Source organism: Festucalex cinctus, chromosome 13 (genome assembly GCF_051991245.1).
Source record: "Festucalex cinctus isolate MCC-2025b chromosome 13, RoL_Fcin_1.0, whole genome shotgun sequence".
Lineage (NCBI taxonomy): Eukaryota > Metazoa > Chordata > Actinopteri > Syngnathiformes > Syngnathidae > Festucalex > Festucalex cinctus.
This window is the reverse complement of record NC_135423.1, coordinates 27,612,916-27,635,298: the sequence shown is the minus strand read 5'-3', so window position 1 is coordinate 27,635,298 and position 22,383 is coordinate 27,612,916. Positions and strand designations below refer to the sequence as shown.

General features: G+C 36.7%; 1 protein-coding gene and 1 long non-coding RNA gene across 6 annotated transcripts in view; one reads left to right on the top strand and one right to left on the bottom strand.

Moving 5' to 3' along the window:
* The window catches only part of brip1 (BRCA1 interacting helicase 1), a 484,938-nt gene extending 463,482 nt beyond the window's left edge, over positions 1-21,456 (top strand). For all 5 annotated transcript variants that reach the window (XM_077540670.1, XM_077540669.1, XM_077540668.1 and 2 more), the window contains 3 exons: positions 4,618-4,860; positions 19,838-19,900; positions 20,865-21,456. In XM_077540670.1, coding sequence (XP_077396796.1) covers positions 4,618-4,860; positions 19,838-19,900; positions 20,865-21,352 — 794 coding nt within the window. In that variant the 3' untranslated portion in view covers positions 21,353-21,456. The remainder of the gene's footprint in view (positions 1-4,617; positions 4,861-19,837; positions 19,901-20,864) is intronic.
* On the bottom strand, positions 1,053-13,468 carry LOC144033009 (uncharacterized). Its single transcript, XR_013287846.1, has 3 exons — positions 13,105-13,468; positions 6,108-6,269; positions 1,053-4,839 (listed from the first exon to the last, which is right to left on the bottom strand). It is a non-coding gene; the product is annotated as an uncharacterized LOC144033009 (long non-coding RNA).
* Positions 21,457-22,383: the final 927 nt, after the last annotated feature.

The window sequence follows — 22,383 nt, the reverse complement described above, 5'->3', positions numbered from 1 at the left end:
CCTGCGGAGGAAACTCATTTCGGCCGCTTGTATCCTGGATCTTGTTCTTCCGGTCACAAACCACAGCTTGTGACCATAGGTGAGGGTTGGAACGTAGATCGACTGGTAAATCGAGAGCTTCGCCTTTTGGCTCAGCTCTTCACCACAACGGACCAGTACAGAGTCCGCATTACTGCGGACGCTGCAACGATCTGCCTGTCGATCTCCCGCTCCAACCTGCCCTCACTCATGGACAAGACCCCAAGATACTCGAACTCCTCCACTTGGGGCAGGATCTCATCCTGACCCGGAGAGGGCACGCCACCCTTTTCCGACTGAGGACCATGGTCTTGGATTTGGAGGTGCTGATCTTCATCCCAACCGCTTCACACTCTATAGTTGGAATAGAGGCGTGTCAACCACGACAGCCCCACAACATCCAGAGCCTTTAGGAACTCCGGGCAGATCTCATCCAGTACCGGGGTCCTGCCACCGAGGAGCTTTCCAACCACCTCGGTGACTTTGACCCCAGAAATAGGAGAGCCCACCTCAGAGTTCACTGACTTTGCTTCCTGTTGGTGGATTTGAGGAGGTCTTCAACGTATTCCCCCCACCGACTCATGACGTCCCGAGTCGAGGTCAGCAGCACCACATCTCCACTATACACAGTGTTGATGATGCAAATGACCAAAAACCCTAGGGCGTATTGTCTCGGGCAGGGCAGACCGAACGGTCCGGTTTGACTTATCTGCCAGTGCTTTGTCACTGGCATTTGTTACTGCTCAGTTTTTATACAGACTCCATGAGTCACCAAGTATTTTATTAATTTTTAGGTATTAATCCCTTGCATGCAAAAGTTTTACTCCACTTGTTGCATGTTACACACCCAAAGTCATCCTTTTTCGGTGAAAAATGAAGCCAAAGTTTTGACCGTTTCGCTTTCATTTCAATGTGCTACTGTAGCGCAGGTCACGCCAGTTGACTCTTAAAGAGTAAGGGGGCATTACAACTTGTGTTAATTTTGTCTGCCGTTTTAGTCTCAGTTTTAGTCCAGTTTCAGTCATCCCTTTTAGTTTGTATTATAGTTTGTCAACCCCATCCTTTTTTTATTTAGTCAACTTTGAGGCGACTAGAAGTCTAGCATTTTAGTCTCGATTTTAGTCCAAGAAAATGTAATTTTGTCTAGTTTTAGTCAACAAAAGCTGCCAATGTTTTAGTTAAGACAATCATTTAACTCCTGCATATTTTTTATTTTTTTATTTTATTTGTTTGTCAGCAGATTACAATATTCATTTCGGCATTTAACATTTAAAGTATTTCACATAAAATTTTCTCATCTTTTTGATGAAAAACAACTTGACACAATTACAGTATATCAGCAAGTGGTTGCTATGGCATGCTATGCGCTTGTAAATTAGCCAGCATTAGATAGTAGTCGGATTAACATTATTGTTGGAATGTTATAGCCATTGGATTAATGTTACGTTCTACTGTAGTTTACTCTTTTTTTTTTTTAAACCTTTCACCGTGAATCCACCTCCTGTCTGTTCCATATGTTGCATATGCATGCAATATTGCATGTTGCACTCGCTCGCTGCAGATTTGAAAGGGGTCATGTTAACAGTGTCACGACAGTGTCGCAGTGACAGATTAGCAGAGACAAGATTTTCCAAAATCATATAATTTCCGTCTTGTTTTTGTTCATAAACTAAAATGTCCATACAGTTGATTTCAGTTTTTATTGAGTCAAGGACATTTTTGCCTCGTCTTCATTAGTCAACGAAAATGCATACTGATTTAGTCCCAGTTATTGTTTATTAATGAGTGTTTTAGTTAAATCTAGTCTATTTTTAGTCCGGTGAAAAATGTGTGTTGACGAAATTATTTTTGTTTAGTTTTCGTTAACGAAATTAACACTAGTTACAACGATAAAAGTCGGGCACCGAAATGTTTCGTTGTCATTCGGTATGGTTGCTACCCCTTAAGTCAGAACCGGTGCCGTATTACAACCACTAGCAAAAAGTATGGAATCAACAGTCTTGGACGAGCACTCACTCAAAATACATCACTAGTAGGGCGGCACGGTGGTAGAGTGGTTAACACGTCCCTCTCCCAGTTCTGAGGACTCCGGTTCGAGTCCAGGCTCCGGCCTTCCTGGGTGGAGTTTGCATGTTCTACCCGTGCCCGCGTGGGTCTTCTCAGGGTACTCCTGTCTCCTCCCACATTCCAAAGACATGTATGGCAGGTTAATTGGTCGCTCAAAATTGTCCCTAGGTGTGCTTGTGAGTGTGGATGGTTGTTCGTCTCTGTTCATCTCTGTGTGCCCTGCGATTGGCTGGCTGTCCCCCGCCTATTGCCCAGAGCCAGCTGAGATAGGCGCCAGCTCCCCCCGCGACCCCTGTGAGGAATAATAGGTCAAGAAAATGGATGGATGGATGGACATCACTTGTATTTAGTTGCACCACCTCTGGCTTTTATGACAGTTTGCAGTCTCTGAGGCATGGACTTGATGAATGACAAACAGTATGCTTTATCAATCTGGTGCCAGCTCTCTTTGATTGCAGTTGCCAGACAATCTTTTCAGGTCAGAGCCTTGCTGTGGACCATTTTTTTTCAATTTCCACCACAGGTTTTCAATTGGGTTCAGATCTGGGCTATTTGCAGGCTATGACATTGACTGGATGCGTCTTTCTCCAAGGAATGCTTTCACAGTTTTTGCTCTGTGGCATGATGCATTGTCATCTTGGAAAATGATTTCTTCATCCCCAAACATTTTTTAAATTGATGGGATAAGAAAGCTGTCCAAAATGTCAATGAAACTTGTGCATTTATTGAAGATTTAACCACAGCCATCTCCCCAGTGCCTTTGACTGACATGCAGCCCCATATCATAAAGGACTGTGGGAATTTTGATGTTTTCGTGAGGCAGTCCTCTTTGTAAATCTCACTGGAATGGCACCAAATAAAAGTTCCAGCGTCATCACCTTGTCCAATGCAGATTTGTGACTCATCACTGAAGATAACCTTTATCCAGTCATCCACAGTCGATGATTGCCTCTCCTTAGCCCATTGCAGTTCTTTTTTGTTTAAGCGTCAAGAAAAGTTTGTCACATACATTGACTCCAGCTTCCTCCCATTTCTTCTTAATTTGTCTTGTTGGGCATTTTATGTTTAAGACATAGGCCTTTAGTTGTTTGTCTTGATGCTTAGATGTCTTCCTTGGTCTACCAGTCCGCTTGACTTTAACAACCTTCCCATGCTGCTTGTACTTGGTCCAGATCTTCGATACACCACACAGCCCACATCTTTGGCAACCATACATGTAGTTACCTTCTTCAAGAAGTTCGATAATCCTGTCTTTGGTCTCAAGAGACATCTCCCTTGTTGAAGCCATGATACTTGCCAATTCACTTGGTCCAAGGTGTGATAACTGCACTGTTTTTAACTGCTGACTAACGAGCAGATGTAATTTGAGGCACGTGCCCAATTAAGAAAGGAAATTGACTGGGTGAGTCCTTATTTTCTGCTCAAAACGGAGTGATTCCTTATTTATTTCCCTGCACTTGCTCTATAAAAGTAATATTTACTGACCAGCACAATGTTTTTTCTTCATTCTTTTCGTGTTTCTGAAAGCCAAGATGTTGCACTTTGGAATGACCTTACGACTGTTTCATGCTTTTTATCTGAGTTTGATCTACAGAATAAAACGTCTGAGTGAGTGCTCATCCAAGACAGGTGATTCCATACTTTTTGCTAGGGGTTGGAGTACTGTCGGTACCCAACCCTATATATCAGCATCAATAACGGGATTCAGGGTCTGATCCTTGTAGATGAGACCTTAGTCAGTTGGCTGACTAACATCTGCCCAGCGATATAAAGATAAAACGGTTTGCACCTTCTTTTAGATTGGCCTCCAAACGAAGACTAGTCAAGTGTTGAGTATCAGTCTCGGTCTGAAAAAAAAAGTGGTATTGAATATTGCTACTATTTAATGTACTCTCCTACTCTCTTTTGAGTAGTCGTAGAAGTCTTACTTGACAAATTTATGAAGTGTTCTAAGCTCAACCTTTTTTGCTCCCACGGTTTTTTAATGGGGTGAGCGGGGATTGAACCAGTGCCATCTGGTTTGACAGTGCAGACCTTAACCAGTGAGCTAAAGTTTTGGGCTACAGCTGTGTGCATACACAGCACAGGACTTTATTTGAACGCTTAGGAAGTGAGGTACGTAAAATGCTGACCTACTTTTTAAAATTATTTTTATTATTTTTATTATTTTTTTAAATAAGCACATGCAAAACACGCCTTTCTTTTTTCCCTACACCCCTTGCAATCAAATTGGGAGCATTTGGCAGTCTACCAGTTGTGGGAACACAGTGCACTCCGCATCCCATATGATATACGATGATATTTTATACGGCTATTTTCATGAATTTATTTATTTATTTATTTTTTTAAATGGACATGTCCAAGCAGAAAAAGGATTTTTGGTTACCTAATGTTATGCATCTAAATACAAAAATGGGCTGGTGCCGACCCAAACACAAAATTAAGGTTGAATTACACAGCGTGTCAACATTGAAGTAAGATGAAAATTTTGCATGAGAACTTGTTTTTCTGATGTGCCTTTGTTGATCTCAGGTCTGTCCAAATGGGTTCGCCAACTAGTCCAGCATCATGCCACCTTCACCAGTGCCATGCAGTCGCTTGTTGCATTCTCTCAGACACAGCACAAGTGTTGCTCTCTGACAGACAGCCAGAACTCAGCCGTCCCCTTCCCAAGCAGCGTGTCCGTAACTGAGATGTCGCAAGTTTTACCCAAACCAGTGGATTGTTATCTTTCATCCCACACACCAACGATAGCTGAAAGACATGAATTACAAGGTGAGTCAAATTCAAATGTTGTTGTTCCTGGTTTATAGAAATTGGAGAGCATTTGATACACTAAGTTAGAAAGAGGATGATTTATGACAGGGGTGTCCAAAGTTTTTCATTTGAGGGCCACATACAGAAAATCAGAAGGACGCAAGGGCCAAATAATTTATTTGTGCTTTTGCATATTTACGTAGAAAAATGCTACAGTATATAAACATTTTATTTGTAATGTGGCAGTAGGGTTATTATAGTTTTGGAATTTTTAATTTTTGTTAGTTTTTATTAGTTTTCAGGGTGGTTCTGTTTATTTTTATTAGTTTTTTTTTTAAATGCTTAGTTTTAGTTAGTTTCTGTATTATTATTATTTTTTTTAATGTGTATTACTTGTGCGCAATATTTAAAAAACACGATGGGAGCGATGTCATCTTTTGGTGCTTTTCTATTGGCTGCTGCTAGATGACGTCACTTCTGTGCGACATACTTTCAAACGTCATTATTCCGGTTGATATCAAAATAAATCGACTCAAAATCACATTTAAAATCATCCCCAAAGGCTCATGCATTCAATTACCAAAGACTAAAACGAAGGACTTTTGCTTTAATTATTACTTTTAGTTAAGTTAGTCAAACGTCATTATTCCGGTTGATATCAAAATAAATCTATTAAAAAACACACCAAAGACTAAAACGAAGGACATTTTTGCGATAATTATAGTTTTAGCTAGTTTTGTAAACATAAAATGTAATTTCAGTTAGTTTTCGTTTTTTAAAAAGCATTTTCATTTTTATTTTATTTAATTAACGAAATTGTTTTTTGAATTTTAGTTTTAGTTATTTCATTAGTTTTAGTTAACTAAAATAACCTTTAATAGCACCTGTGTTTTTCGACACCCTCCCTTCTTACTTTGACCATCTACAGACATTTATTTATTTTATTTGAACTGAGTAAATTGCCATTTTTACCATATGTTGCGGGCCACTAAAAAATGTATGGTGGGCCGCAAATGGCCCCCGGGCCGTAGTTTGGACACCACTGATATATGATGTTTTAAATGTGTTTAAAAGCAAAGGGTCAATGTCAAATTTAAAATAAAAAAAAAACTAAATAATTAACTCCAAACATTTTAATACATACAAAATATAAACACTTTCCAAAGATAAAACATGCATATATGCACAACTAATTTTCACTAGTCAATAAACAAACATTTTAATCTAATATCAAATCAGGTGATCGTGGAAGCCTTGTTACGTACACGTGTGTCGGCCGTGACTGTCGCCGTTTCACTCCAGGTAGGGAGGGGTCGGGTCAGTCAATTTAACTGAGTCAAACACAATGCTTCTTGGGGGCAAGATTGTGGGTTGAGTGGAGGAGACCTTTTGTGCGCATTAAGTGATTGAGAAGGAGGAAGTGTGCACTGTAAAAAAAAAAAAAAACAATGAGTTACTTGGAGAAAAAAAAACCTAGGAAAGTGTTATTGCTCCAAAATTACGTAAATATTACAAGTGTGCCTCAGCGACGGCTGGAGACTTCAAAACCCAACTAAGAAGGAATTTACTTTCTTCTCTGCGGTGCACCGATCATTCTCAAGAATTGATTTTTTCCTTACAAATAATTCTATTGTTGATAAAACTGCTATAAAAATACATTCTATAATTATAAGTGAGCATGCACCAGTCTCCCTCACTCTATAAATTAATTATACCTTTAAACCACCACCGATATGGCGTTTTAACATCTCACTACTGAAAGACGTAGAGTTAGATAAAATTATAAGAAGGGAATGGGCAGATTTTTTGGAAATAAATGACTCTCCAAATATATCTCCATCTCTTCTCTGGGAAGCAGGGAAAGCGGTAATTAGAGGGAAAATTATATCATATTCAACTTACAAAAAGAAACAGGATCAAAAATTAGAAAAATACTTGGAGGATAAAATTAAACAACTAACGGATGAATATGCAATAAACCCAAATAATCAAATATGGACGGAAATACAAAATATAAAAATACAGTTAGATAACATGTTATCTAAAAAGACAGAGTTTATAATACAACAGTTGAGATATAATGATTTTGAACATAATAATAAATCAGGTACATTTCTGGCAAATCAACTTCAACGGAATCGGGAAAAATCTCTTATAATGGCTATTAAAGATATAAATGGTGAATGCACACAATCACCAGAAGAAATTAACCATATTTTCTATAACTATTATCGAAATCTATACTCAGAAATTAATAGACCTAACCCTGAACATATTGAGGTATTCCTTAATAGCTTAAATATACCTCAGTTATCTACTGAACATAAAGATACTCTAGATGCCCCACTTACTATAGATGAGTTGTATAGTGCTTTATATAGTATGCCTAATGGCAGAGCTCCTGGTCCAGACGGATATCCGGCTATATTTTTTAAACATTTCTGGTTAATGTTTGCTCCATTATTTCTAAGAGTAGTAACTGAAATTAAAACGAAGGGTGATATACGTCAACATATGAATATAGCAGCAATTAAACTTTTATTAAAGCCAGAAAAAGACCCCACCCTCCCATCAAGTTACCAACTGATATCACTAATTAATACCGATATTAAAATTATCGCTAAGGCCTTGGCATCTAGACTAGAGACAGTAATCTCGACAATTATTCATAGCGATCAAACAGGTTTTATTAAAGGTCGTCATTCTACTAATAATATTAGGAGGCTCTTTAACTTGATTAGTATGTCACAGCGGTATGATAAAAAGGCAGTTGTTATTTCGCTGGATGCAGAAAAAGCCTTCGATAAAGTTAACTGGTCCTTCCTCTTTGCTGTCTTAAATAAATTTGGCTTCGGGGAGTCATTCATTCAATGGGTCTCAGTATTATATGATTCTCCTAAAGCTACAGTTACTACTAATGGGATTACATCACAGAGTTTTACTCTACAAAGAGGTACAAGACAAGGGTGCCCAATGTCTCCTTTATTATTTGCTATATTTATTGAGCCGCTTGCATTAGCTATACGTCAGGATAGACGGATCCAAGGAATCCACTCCGGGACAATAGAACATAAAATTAATCTATATGCCGATGATATATTACTCTATTTAGAAGAACCTGCTATCTCGTTAGGGGAAGCATTTAACTTAATAACTAAATTCTCTCACTTTTCAGATTACTCTATTAACTGGACAAAATCAACATTATTACCTATTACAGAAAATTCATGGAACTCCACAAGTCAGGATCCACACTACTCCTTTCCTACAGGAAATTTAAAATACTTAGGTGTTAAAATTTCACCTAAGTTAACTGAATTAACTTCTTTAAATTTTTTACCATTATTGGATAGCATCCGTAGTGACCTGTAGCGCTGGAATAATCTTCCTATCTCTTTAATAGGACGGATAGCTACTATAAAAATGAAAGTTTTACCAAAGATAAATTACTTATTTTCAATGATTCCATTTAAACCTACGTCTAACTGGTTCCAATCGCTGGACTCTGCTATCACAAAATTCTATTGGAATAAAAAAAAAAAAGCAAAAATTAGTCTATCTACCCTTCAGGAAAGTAAATCTAAAGGAGGTTTAGAGGCACCAAACTTTATGTACTACTATATAGCTAATCAACTACAATATCTTGTGCTATGGACACAACCCAACAGAGATACTAACTGTTGGTTGGAATTGGAGCAGAAGGATTGTAATAACCTTAGACTCTTAGATTTACTCTTTATTACAAAATCGCTAAAATGACATAATTGTTTTAAAAACCCAATGATAGCCGCCACCCTGACTGCCTGGTGGAAGGCATTAGAAATGACAAACTCCCAATTGGCGCCCTGTGGGCTTTCTCCAATTTGGCATAACCCCGACTTTCAACTCAATAATCAGTTGTTCCATTTAAGCTTATGGGAGCAGAAAGGAATTACACACCTTCATCATCTTTTCTCAGATAATAAGTTTATATCGTATACAAACTTGGTCCAAAAATATGAAATAAAAAATGGAAATTTCTTACATTATCTGCAAGTTAAAAATATGGTCAAGAAACAAATCCCAACACTTCAGGATACGCTCCAACTGCCTGTCTAAGCTAAAGATATTATAAAGCTTTCTCCAATAACGACAAAAAAAAAAAAAAAAAAAATGTTATTTTTATACACAGACAAAACGTATTTACCGACTTTAAAATGGGAAAAAGACTTGTCTATAGTTCCGGAACCAGACTTTTGGACCCAAATCTGTGAAAATGTATTTAAAATGACAAAACATACAAATTTGCAACTTATCCAATATAAGATACTTCATAGAACATATATTACACAATATATGATGAAAAAAATGGGACTCTCTGACTCCGACATTTGTCTCCAGTGCTCAAAAAATACTGCCGATACTTATCTTCATGCTCTATGGTCATGTACTCCAGTGCTGTATTTCTGGACTAAATATCTCTGATATATTAAACGAAAACGAAAATGCTTTTTACAAAACATAGACTAAATGAAACTACATTTTATATTTACAAAACTAAATGTAATTATAATTACAGCAAACATGTCTTTCATTTGAGTCTTTTGTAATTATTTAAATGCATGAGCCTTTGTGGATGATTTTAAATGTGTTTTTTAGTAGATTTATTTTGATATCAACCGGAATAATGAATTTGAAAGTATGTCACACAGTAGCGACGTCATCTAGCAGCAGCCAATAGAAAAGCACCAAAAGATGACGTCGCTCGCATGGTGGATTTTTGAATATTGCACACAAGTAATACACATTAAAAAAAAAAACTAATACTAATACTGAAACTTACAAACTAAACTAAAACTAACCATTTTTAAAGAACTAAACTAATAAAAACTAACAACCATCCTGAAAACTAATAAAAACTAACTAAAATGAAAACTTACATATTACAAATAAATTGGTTTATATACAGCATTTTTCTAAATATGCAAAACCACAAAGTTAATACATTATACATCAGTGAACAAATAAGAAGTAGTGAATAAAGAGATAAATAAATACATAAATAAGTAGACTAAACTAAATGTCAAACTCATCCACACCACAAAACACCAAGAACAAGTCTCATGTTGCGCCAAAAGCCAAAGAATACAGATGTGTTTTAAGACGTCTTTTATAACGAGGGGGGATTGCCTAATATTTAGTGGTAGGTCGTTCCAAAGGGAGGGACCAGCAACAGCAAAGGCTCGATCTCCTCTAAGCCTCCGCTTAGCCCTCGGTACATCTAATTGAGTCTGGTCTGCTGATCTGAGGCACCGGGCAGGTGTGTAGGGGTGCAAGAGCTCGGCGAGATAAGGCGGGGCAAGACCATTGAGGGATTTGAAAACAAATAGAAGAATCTTAAAATGGATTCTAAATTTCACGGGCAGCCAGTGAAGAGAGGCCAGGATAGGGGTTATGTGTTCCCTCTTCCGGGCACCAGTAAGGAGACGAGCAGCAGCATTTTGGACAAGCTGGAGGCGCTGCAAGGAGGACTGGCTGATCCCAAAATAAAGTGCATTACAATAATCCAGCCGAGATGTAACAAAAGCATGGATTACCATTTATGTACAGCACTTTGTATACAGCAATGCCTGTTCTTAAAGCGCTTTATAAATAAAGTTGAGTTAAGTTGAGTAAAAACAGTCCATACAGTCCATCTTTTTCTTTCTTTTGCAATGATGTGAACATAAGCTAGTTTTGTACTTCGCTCTCCATTCTCAAAGGAACAGGATGTGGCTTAAATTGCATTTTGATGTCTTTTTCATCCATGCACAAAGTAGAAAAAGAAAGTATCATGCCTTGAATTTGACTTAAAGTTCCATCCATCCGTTCATCTTCGTATCACTTATTGTATTATTCTAAAAGACGATATTTTAATTTAAGGGGTAAACATGTTTTATAAAATAAATGAAGGGCAAATTCTATTTGTCTTGGATCCGATCTGTGACTCAAAACCGTGATACGATTCAAACTGATATATATTAGGGGTATCAGGCGATTAAAATTTTTAATTGTAATTAATCGCATGACTTCAATAGTTCACTCATGATTAATCACAACTTTTATTTATTTTCATAATGAACTGGAAAATATCTTTTTTAAGTTTTCCTACTCAACAAAAACGGTAAAAACAAACAAACATTAAACTAATAGAAATATGGCTGCATCTTTTAGTCATTGATACAGCAATTTCATAATTCATAAAATTGAGTTAAAATTAAAAAGATGTACTGAAAAAAAAGTGTGATATTGATTTGTGTTGATCATTTTTCTGCCACTAGATGGCATAATTGCATTTTTTTTCGATTCATAATAATAGCAATGTAATCTTTAACATGAAGTAACTTGTGAAATTCTGCACATTTTTTAAAATCGAAAAAAATACAACTTTACCCCAGTCTCTACAAATAGATGCATTATTAATAAATGCATTACTGCTAAATTTTGACTGGATGTCTCTCCTGCGTTGCGAGTGGGTTTGTGAGTAAGGGGTGGTCATTAATGGTGTGTTAAAAAAATTAGTGGCATTAAAGGAATTATAAATTAACTCAAAATTAATGCACTAATTTTGACACCTGTAAAAAAAAAATATATACATATATATGGGTTGAGATGATACGGGTAAACCACGTTTCAATACTGTGACGATATTTGGCTCACGATATCGATATCACGATACACGATATCTACGATTTTTGATATATTGTCAAAAAAAATTAGCAATATATCACGATATGTGACTGAAAAAGCCAACAAATGCCCATAAAAAGGAAAATGTCTAATTATGCATTTATTCAATGCCAAAACTTTGTACAATGTACAAAGTTCTGCATAGTGCCTCACTGCCTCTGCAACAGAGAGCACAAAAATATATTGCGATATCGATTTTTTTTTCTACCACCCCTCATATATATGTATATATATATTAGGCCGAGAACGGTTCACTAAATCCACGGTTCGGTTCGGTTTTCGGTTTTGTGCTGACGGTTTTCGGTGCAGTTCGGTATGCAGTGACTTTAAAAAACAAAAACAAAAAAAAACTAATATGTCATGGAGTTAATAAAGTGTATATTATTCACAGCTAATTAATTAATTAATTTTTTATTCTTCTTCTTCTTCTTCTTCTTCTTATTATTATTATTATTATTGTTGTTGTATTTTCATTTAAATTATTATTCAATTTATGCTAGTGGCATAACAATATAGTGGCAGGCATAACAAATAACTGAAGGTAAAAGCAACCTGTTTGTGTCCCTTTGTTGCCATTCATACAATTGACAAAGTCATGGTAACCTGCAAATATATCAGCTTTGTGTTCAACTATATAAGGCCAGATTTCACACTAAGTGTATTTGTGACTAAACAGAGTTAAGATAATTATTTTAGTATGCAAACTTTTTATTTTTGTTTGTTGGTGTACTGTGAGTTTTTTCTTCACTTATATGTGCCTTAGCTGCACAGGTTTAAAAAAGCTTTTCCTGGTTGATTTTTATTCTTTTTTTCTTTTCTTTTTTTTTTTTTTACTCTTTGTAATTGACCGTTTTATTTTCTGTGTGCTTCCATTGCTTTTATTGTTGCCAGTACTGTACACGTTGAGATTTATTTTATAAATGTAAAGTGGGTTATAAATAAAATCTATTATTATTATTAGTAGTAATAGTATTAACTCTTTGACTGCCAGCCATTTTCGGAAAAGGTAACCCCATAGTGCCAGCTGATTTACAGAATTTTACCGATCTTTCAAGCTCCACAGAAAATGTTGTGTTAGGACTATGGAAACGCGGATACTACCAAATGAAAGATTGAAGTCTCATCTTTCATCTAAAAAAAAAGTTTGTTTCTACCTTGTTTCTACCGGATCTTCAGTAATCAACAATAGAAAACAGCTTCGTTTCACCCAAATCCTCTATTTTCTTCCAAAATATGGAGAAATCAAGCTTTTTGTGAAACGATGTTATTTCATGCACTCTAGTGAATTTGGCACTTTTTTTTTTGCATGAGTGATTCTACAAACACCTAAACTTCGTTTACAACAACGTTTTTTTTTTTTTTTTTTTCCTTTCTTTGTCGTAGAACCAGCGGTCGGACGTTGCTGTGAGCACGATCTATAAAATATACATTCACGTTTGTATAGGTAATAGATGTTTTAGTGTATATCAGCACATTTACACACGCTGCTAGCAGATCGCCCGAAAAGTTAGGAAAGTAATCTTACTAGCAATCTCTTAGCATGTTAGCGCTTACCTTCACGTTCTTTGGAAGACTGTCCAAGACTGTCTTGCATCGGACCCATAGTAGCCGTCATCGTCCGATGAAACGTCATCTGTGCAGACGTGCTCGGTTGTGCACCACTTTTCTCCGGTGTTAGCATCGCTAGCCGGTGGGGCCTTAGGACGTTATTAGCATCGCTAGCCGGTGGGGCCTTAGGACGTGGTCGAAACGGCCGCGTCACCCCTTCAACTATGACTTAACCCCGTCATCACTGTGCTCTTGAGCACTGGTCGATGCTTTTGAGCTTTGAAAATAAGGATCAAGCGTGAGCTGATTGCCATCTGTAGCCTTTTTGACTCCCTTAGCCAAGTTAGCCATTCTCTCCACCTCAACACTCTCGCTCAGCCTCTCTCCTTCTACTGATGTCTCCTACCCGATCTTGTCCAAAAGACTCATCACAGCCATCTAGTGGCCAGGAATACTCATTCATAGTAACCCGATCGGCTTGATACTTGGAGCACAGCTGCCCAAGGCTTTCCTCCACCCATTTCCATAAAAAAACATAGTAGACGTCAATTGACGTCTATGGCGGCCTATCCTAGGATTATACTGAACGTTTTTAAACGTTTATGGCGGTCAAAGAGTTAAAAGACTCGCTCAAACACTGATCTTTGAATTATTCTCAGATCAAATTATAATTATACTGTTAAAATTGTAAGATGAATTTATTAAATAAGTTTTATCTCATGAACATAAGACAGGGATGTGTCATAAGTCAACTGGAATATGGACAGAGTAAAATGTGTCTACATGATGTATGAATGAGTTCAGCTGCTTGTCGAAGTGTGCACCTCATCTCTTCATTCACGTTCTCTAAACACCCCACCACACTGGTATTCAAATGAAACGAACAAGATGCGCTTTAGTTGCAGACATTCCACCTTTCTTTTGAGACAATTTGCGAGTTTGACAAGAGTTAAGTCGTGCTACACAAACATCGAATATCACCAGGTGGCCGGCATTGCGCTAAGAATAACTTTAGCATGGATGCTAAAACACTGCTGCTACCTCGCGGTACAGTTCAAAAGCAAGTACCTAAATAGACTCACCAGTACTTTGATGTTTCATTTTTTTCACCTTTCTGTCCCGATTCCACGCCACCCCACGCATTTTCGTTCCAAGTCCATTGCTGATATTTCAAACGGCCGCCGAAACGCTACGCAACAACATGGTGTGTTGTAGCATGCTAGCTGATATCTGTTCTAGGCCGTACCCGCCCTGCTACAATATGATTGGCTACAGCCTGCTGGAAGGATATGACGCATGGCCATGACACGCCCCGTAACCATGGACGTGCTCCGTAACCATGGGCGCCGCCATATTGGATTAGCGCTCATGAACGGAGACGGACAGACAAAAAAAAAAAAAAAAAGTCGTGTGAAAGAGACCAAACGGAAAACACAGACGGGCCGAACCGAAACTGTTGTTGAACCGATCGGCTTTAACGGTTTTCAAAAACCGTCCCAGGCCTAATATATATATATATATATATATATATATATATATATATATATATATATATATATATATATATATATATATATATATATATGTGTGTGTGTATATATATATATATATGTATGTATATGTATATATATATATATATGTATATGTATATATATATATATATATATATATATATATATATGTATATATATATATATATATATATATGTATATATATATATATATATATATATATATATATATATATATATGTATATATATATATATGTATATATATATATGTGTATGTATATATATATATATATATATGTTAGAGCTGTCAAACAATTTTTTTAATCAGATTAATCACATCGTAGAATTTTGATTAATCACGATTAATCACTGTCTTAAAAAAAGCTTTTTTTTTCCGAACATTTTTGCCCGCTGCACACGCTCATCCTATTTCTTCTAATCAATTAATTATTTGCATAATTTAAAATGGGAAAAAATGACCTACGGCATATGTAAACATTTATTAAATGCTTTACTTTAATGCATGTAGTTATGTTTATTGCTCAAACTCCAACAGCTACCTTTAATGTAACCATCCACTGTCGGCTAAAAGGGATCATCTGCGGTCAAAATTAATAGCGTGATTAATCTGTGGTAATATAATGATTAATGCGATAATTTTTTGTGATGAATAAATTCGTTAACGCTTTAACTTTGACAGCACTAATATATATATATATATATATATATAATTTATTTATTTATTATCTCTTTTCTATCAGTTGCACCCCGAGTGACATATTTGTAGTGTGCTTCAGTGGACACTAACAGTACAGTTTGGGGACAAAACAAGGTTTGAATTGTTTGCCTAGTCAAGTTCATATTGGTGGAGAGAGGTGGTTGAAGAGTAAATGCAGACACTGTTTACAGCCGTGGTTGGGGGTTAGGTGCCATGTGATGAGTTGACTGGTTCATTTTACTTTACTGTAAGGTCTTTTGCGTGCCTGAGTGAGACTGGAACAGATGTTGGACTGTTGCTTTTAATTAAATCCCCTTGAGCTTTGTTTGAGTTATATCGAGCGTAAGACCATATTTATGGAGGACAAAAACTGCCAAAATTAAAAATAAATAAATGAAAAAAATAAATATATGACTAAAAGTGGAAATAAAAAGAATATAAAAATATCGTTAAAAAATTAAATACAAAAGAATATAAATGGAAGTAAAAACAACAAGAAATATATATCCATAAATAAATAAAACTAAAAATAAAGACGAAAATAAAAAAAGAAATTAAAAAAATATATATATAAAAATAAATGTGGAAATACAAAAATAAATAGAAATAGAATTAAATACCAAGCAATAAATAAAAACGCTTTGCTCTCACCTTTACTTAATGCTGCAGTGCAGATACTGTGTTAGGACGAAATGTTATTCAAATGAGGGGGTGGTCATAAGCGCGTCTTGGGTTGGACTCCGCCATTGCAAACTGCCTTTCAATGTTCGAGTGAGCGGGTTGGCAAACAAGGAAGTCTCGCCGTCTTGCATGGAGCAATGGACGACTATCTTGTCCACTGTCATCACAACTTGTTGTTGAGCAACTAAAAAATGAAAATTGTGAGGGTGGAGTTTGCGCTGAACTAGTGACGAGTAAAACCGAAAAAGGTGGGGTTAGTGACGTGTCAAACCGACCTGCTGAAACAGCCCATTTGAGAGTGCTGTTTGAGCTAATGTGATACAAACGCCCATACAAAAGGGAAACATAGGTCGTTTATTTTACAACTTTGGGGACTTAGTCAGGCTGTGGCAGTGCTTCTCAAATAGTGGGGTGGGCCCCACCAGGGGCGCGCGAGGCTCCATCAAGCGGCGCGCGTTTGACCTCGGGGAACATGCTTTTTTATTTTTATTTTTCATTTACTGTCCTAGAATAAAGTGCAATTGCACATCCACTACATTAGGGGGCAGTGGCGCTCTCATTATTGGCAGAGTGTGCAGGGAGCATTCGCTTGGTGGTGTAGGGGTTTTGTTTGCACTGAGCATGCGCGCTTTGCACACAGCAAAAAAATCAGCACAAATTATTTTATAAATTTTTGTTTTGCAGAGAAGTTTTTTTTTTTTAATATTGTGCTCCTGAGTAATGTTGGTGATCAGTTTGAATGCATTACTATTTATTGATTTTATGTAATTTTATTTTTCCGTATCATATGGTTTGACATGGTCAGTCAAAAAATGTTTTAATTAAGGATTTAATTTTATTTCTGAATTTCAGATGTACTTTAAATCTTTTCTGTTACAGTTAATAAAGCTATTATTTGTTGTAAGTTGGTCCATATTTCTTTCTTTTTTTATTCTCTTATACGTTAATAAGGATACAGTGTTATGCAGAGGTGTGCTTATAACAATTTTATAGACAAATGATACTATTCATAGTCACGTGGGGGTGGGGGCGCGACATGTTTTCTTCTTGCTAGTGGGGGCGTGACAGAAAATAATTGAGAAGCACAGCTCTGGACAGACAATGTTTACACCCCTCCAGCCAATCGCAGAGAAGTGGGGGGTGGAGGAGGGGGCCGTTCAAATTTGTCGGCTTCGTCACTCCTGCGGCAACTTGACAGCAAGCACGGATTTTTTTTTTCTTTCCACTCACTCACTCACTCACTCACTCACTCACTCACTCACTCACTCACTCACTCACTCACTCACTCACTCACTCACTCACTCACGTGGTTTATGCTCAGATAACTTCCACAATTCTTGATTAAATCTGTAATAAAACGTCAAACTTGTAAATAAAAGCATTGAAGTACTGAAAGCATTTTCTTGTTCGTGATCTTTTTTTTTTTTTTTTTTTTTTTACAATACTTTACTTCAGATGTCAAAAATATATATTTTTATTTGTGTCTATATTTAATTGCAGCCATTTATATTAAATTGCAGCCATTTATAAGTGAAAATTTGTTTGAATCTTGTGTGTGCACAAGCAAGAAATCTCGCCAGAAATACGAAACACATTTTTTGACCTTTTCCTAAAAACAGAGGAAAAAACAATTTTCCACCGTGATCACAAAAGTAGAAATATTACTAATTGTAGCCTGTTGAACACACTGTGGTGTCATGAAAATATTTTACCTAATTCTAAAGATATCTGTCATTCCATCACAACTCACCGGTTCGGGACTAAAAAGGGCTAAACAGTCAACAGGCCTCACCTGTCTTTTTTTTCCTACATAGACAGCAGGTTAGGCTGGAAATTCTAAAGGACATAGGGCCAACAGAAAATGGGAAGGGATAAACCACACAATTTGGAATGACAGACTGCTTATTCTCATTTACTGTCGTAACAAGTCCTAGCAAATAAGGACAATTTTTTTGGCCAACAAAGTCCTGGCCAAGGGAAAAGGGCAATGTACCAGGTGAACTGTTGGTGTAAGAACAAGCATGCAACAGTGTGCTGTTTTGATCGATAGAATTATACATGTAGCAAATCTAGAAAGGAGGTGTAACAGTACCAATTATCGTCTGATAAACTTCCACAATTACTGATCAAATCTGTACTAAAACGTCAAACTGTGGTAAATAAAAGCATTGAAATATTGAAAGCATTTCTTGTTTCTAGACCTATTTCTACAATAATTTGAATAGTTGAAGAAAGAGCTGACTTCCGATTTCAAAAATAAGCATTTGTCTTCTCTATCACTATCCACATGCTTCACATATTTGTTTGTATATTTCATTGCAGAAATTTCTAAGTGAAGATTTGTTTGAATCTTGTGTGTGCTCCAGCAGTAAATCTCAGCAAGAAATACAAATCAAATAATTTTGACCTTTTACTAAAAACAGAGGAGAGAACACCTTTCCATTATGATCATAACAGTGTAAATGTAATACCGTGGTGCGATAAAACAAAACAAAACATGTACACTAGTTCGAAAGAGATCTGCCTCTTTCTCATTTTTTGGAAAGCCAAAAGATCGTTTCGCTTTCGCAGTAGATTCGTACAGAGTAATTGCTACATTTGCATAATAGTCGAGCAACTTGGATGGTCCCGTCGGCATGGAAATTAGAACATGCAAATTGTTGGGCTTTTAACACCTGGGCTGGGATATTAGCGAAAGCTAATCCAGCCAATTGACTGCCCTATGGCCCAAGATGGTAGCAAAGCCAAACGGCTTAGCCTTGGCCCTGAGACTGTTAAAACATTTAACATAAGGAAGTTTAAAATAATAAAAAAACACTTAATTAAAGCTGTTTGAAAAGTCCCTAATCAAAGGTATAAGAAAAAAAGCAAAGTTTTTAACCTGGATTTAAAAGCATTTACACTCGGGGTTGACTTCACTTCTGTTGGTAGCCTATTCCATCTGTGTGCAGCATCATAGCTAAATGCAGCTTCACCATGTTTGCTTCGAACTCTGGGTTCCACTAGTTGGCCCAGGTCTGTAGATCTCAGAGCCCTGCTGGGTTTGTACTCGATCAGCATTTCTTGGATATATTCAGGACCCAAACCATTTAGTGATTGATAGACGAGTAGCAGAACTTTAAAATCGATTCTACAGCTGACTGGGAGCCAGTGTAAATCCTTAAGTACTGGAGAAATATGTTCTGATCTCTTTGTTTTGGTCAGAACTCGAGCTGCAGCGTTCTGAATGAGCTGCAATTGTCTCATGTTCTTTTGAGAGAATCCAGTCAGAAAACCGTTACAGTAATCTAGTCTGCTGGAGATAAAAGCATGGATAAGCTTCTCTTGGTCTGCTTGAAGCATGCAGTCCTTGTTTTTTAGCTGGTAAAAGGCTGTTTTAGTGATGAATTTAATGATTGCGGAAGGTCAGGTCTGAGTCTATTAGTACCCCAAGATTTCGAACTTGGTCTTTAGCATCTAAAGACAGAGACTCAAGCTGTTTTTTAACAGCAATCCTCTTTTCTTTATTAAGAGAATAAAAAAAAGAAAGAAATATGGACCAACTTACAACAAAGAATATTTCATTAACTGTAACAGAAAAGATTTAAAGTGCATCTGAAATTCAAAAATAAAATGAAATCCTTAATTAAACTATAAACTCCAGTACATATTCATTTCATTCTTAAAAAAAAAAAAAAAGAACATGACTGTCTCTCTGCAAACCAGGGTAATTTCATTAAAAGTAGCCTACTTAATTTCTCTTTGTCTTCCTATTTTGTATTCTGTATAAAAATATTTCGATGTGATTGTTTTTCGTAAAAAAAATAAAGTTTGGTTTTCTTGTTATAGAATGGCAGAGGATGACACATTCACATCCGCCAGCTGACAGTCTCAACCTCATTTTGAGCTCAGGTAATTGTAATTGTGTGAAGGCTGTTATTCTACACCATTCCCGTTATTCTTATTATTTCATTTTATTCCTCGCGCTTTTTTGACGCGCTACTACTTCCACATTTTTCAACAGATTCTCGCTGTTCAAAGTTGGACATATTCCAAAAATTCATGCAACGGCCGCTTCCATTTTTTGCAGTTCAAAAATTCACGGCTTACCCACAATTCCAGATTTCGTACCTGATTTTTCCCCATTATTCTTAATGGGAGATTCTACATTTTCCATTTACTTCCACATTTTTCATCCAATTCACTTCATTCCAACTTCAATATATTCCAACAATTCACACCATGAGCTCTTCCAGCCTTTCAGTTCCAAAATTCACATGATACCCACAACTCCCGATTGCGTACCCGATTATTTCCCACATTCTACGTTTTCCATTTACTTCTACATTATTCATCCGAAATACTTCATTCCAACTTCAATATATTCCAGCAATTCACGCCATGAGCTCTTCCAGCTTTTCAGTTTCAAAATGCACACCTTACCCACAATTCCCGATTTTGTACCCGATTAATTCCCATATTCTACAATTTTCATGTACTACCTCATTATTCATCCGATTTACTTCATTCCAACTTCAATTTATTCCAGCAATTCAAGCCATGAGCTATTCCAGCTTTTCAGTTCCAAAATTCACACCTTACCCACAATTCCTGATTTCATCGCCGATTATTTCTACATTATACATTTTCCATTTACTTCCACATTATTCATCCATTTCACATTATTCCAACTTCAATAGATTCCAGTATCATTCAACATCATTCAATATTATTCCTAATCATTCCACGGGTTTTTATTTAGCCTTCCAGCCTTCACACGCCATTCATTTCCCCAGAAATGCCATTTTCTAGTTGTCAGAAGACATGCTTGAAAAAAGAGAACATTTGGAAACTTTTCATTGTCTTGTCTCTTTAGAGAAACAACAAATGATCTCTCCAGAAAATACCTCTGACCTTGAATCATCAGCTGCAGTTGGATCCAGTCAAGTTGAAAGGGGCAACTCGACAACACAAACAACTCATTCAAGCACACATTTTGCATTGACTCCAACAGACATTCAAGATGAAAATGAAGAGGACAAGACTGTTTTTTTTACCCCGGAACTTTTTCAAGCAGAAGTAGAGGAAGCCGGTGCCTGTGAAGGATCTGGGAGAAAGTCACCATCCTGTATAAATGTTGGAGCACAGCTTCAAGTCCTGCAGCCGCAGAATCTTTTTGGATCTGAGTTCGCCCAAGATTCTTCCTTTCATGAAAAAAGTTTGGTTTTATTCCACACCGAAAATATACTCTTACCAGGTAAAGAGACAAAAGTTGCAGAAGGAGAGAATGTGACAAACAAGAACAGGCTGTCAAGATCCAGACAGAGAGCACACCTTTCGCCAGCAGATAGTAGCCTTGGTTGAACAAATGACCGCTGACACAAAATGTAGCCTTAAATGCGTTTTCCTCCATGCTATTATTCTATCAAAGAATGTTTTACGCCACAATAAAGTAAACATTTAACATTCATCTGTGTATATTTTTGGTTTTGTATTTATGACTTTAATAAAACATTTCTTCAGCTTCAAACTTCTAGTTAGTGTACGGTGGTCATCCCCAGCCTTATCACGATTTAATAATGAACTTTTTTGTTTTAATTCAATCTATTATTCACAGGAAAAACATTTATTGCAAATTGCACAAGAAATCTCTAAAATATTCATGTTTATGACAAGTCTGATGTGTGTGCAAAGTTTCATGAGTGTTCGGACGTTTAGAACAAAAAAAAGCAGCATTTTACTTGGCAAACAATGCATCGCTATGGCAACAGCGTGCGATGAAATAAAAAGCTTTCAAGAACTTTTCATCTTAAACATCTTAAGATGAAACACACCAAGTTCGAAGACAGTCGGATAAATTTGTAGGAGGAGTTCGTTAAAATAAAACCCTATGAAATGGCCCCAAAAAAATGGCAACACGTTCCAAAGTAAATCAAAATGGCGGACTTCCTGTTGGGTTTAGCATATGGTTCAAAAAGAGTTTTTTTGTACCTTGAGGGCTGTTACATATGTCTTCAATTTTTGGTAACTCTAGGTGAAACGTACAGCCGGAAATGCTTCGTTAAGTAAGAATTTTGAAACAACAAAATTTGATGCCTCACCTCTGGCGGACTTTCTGTTAGGTTAAGCATATGGTCCCAACAGACTTTTTTTTTTTTGTAGGTCGTAGCCTGTTACATATGTGTGCCAATTTTCGTAGCTCTAGATTAAACGTACAACCGGCAATGCTTCGTTAAGTAAGAATTTTGAAACTCTAAATTTGATACCTCGCCTATGGCAGACTTCCTGTTAGGTTTAGCATATGGCACCAAAAGACGTTTTTTTTGTAGGTCATAGTCTGTTACATATGTGTACCAATTTTCGTAGCTCTTGGTCAGGGGTGTCCAAACGTTTTC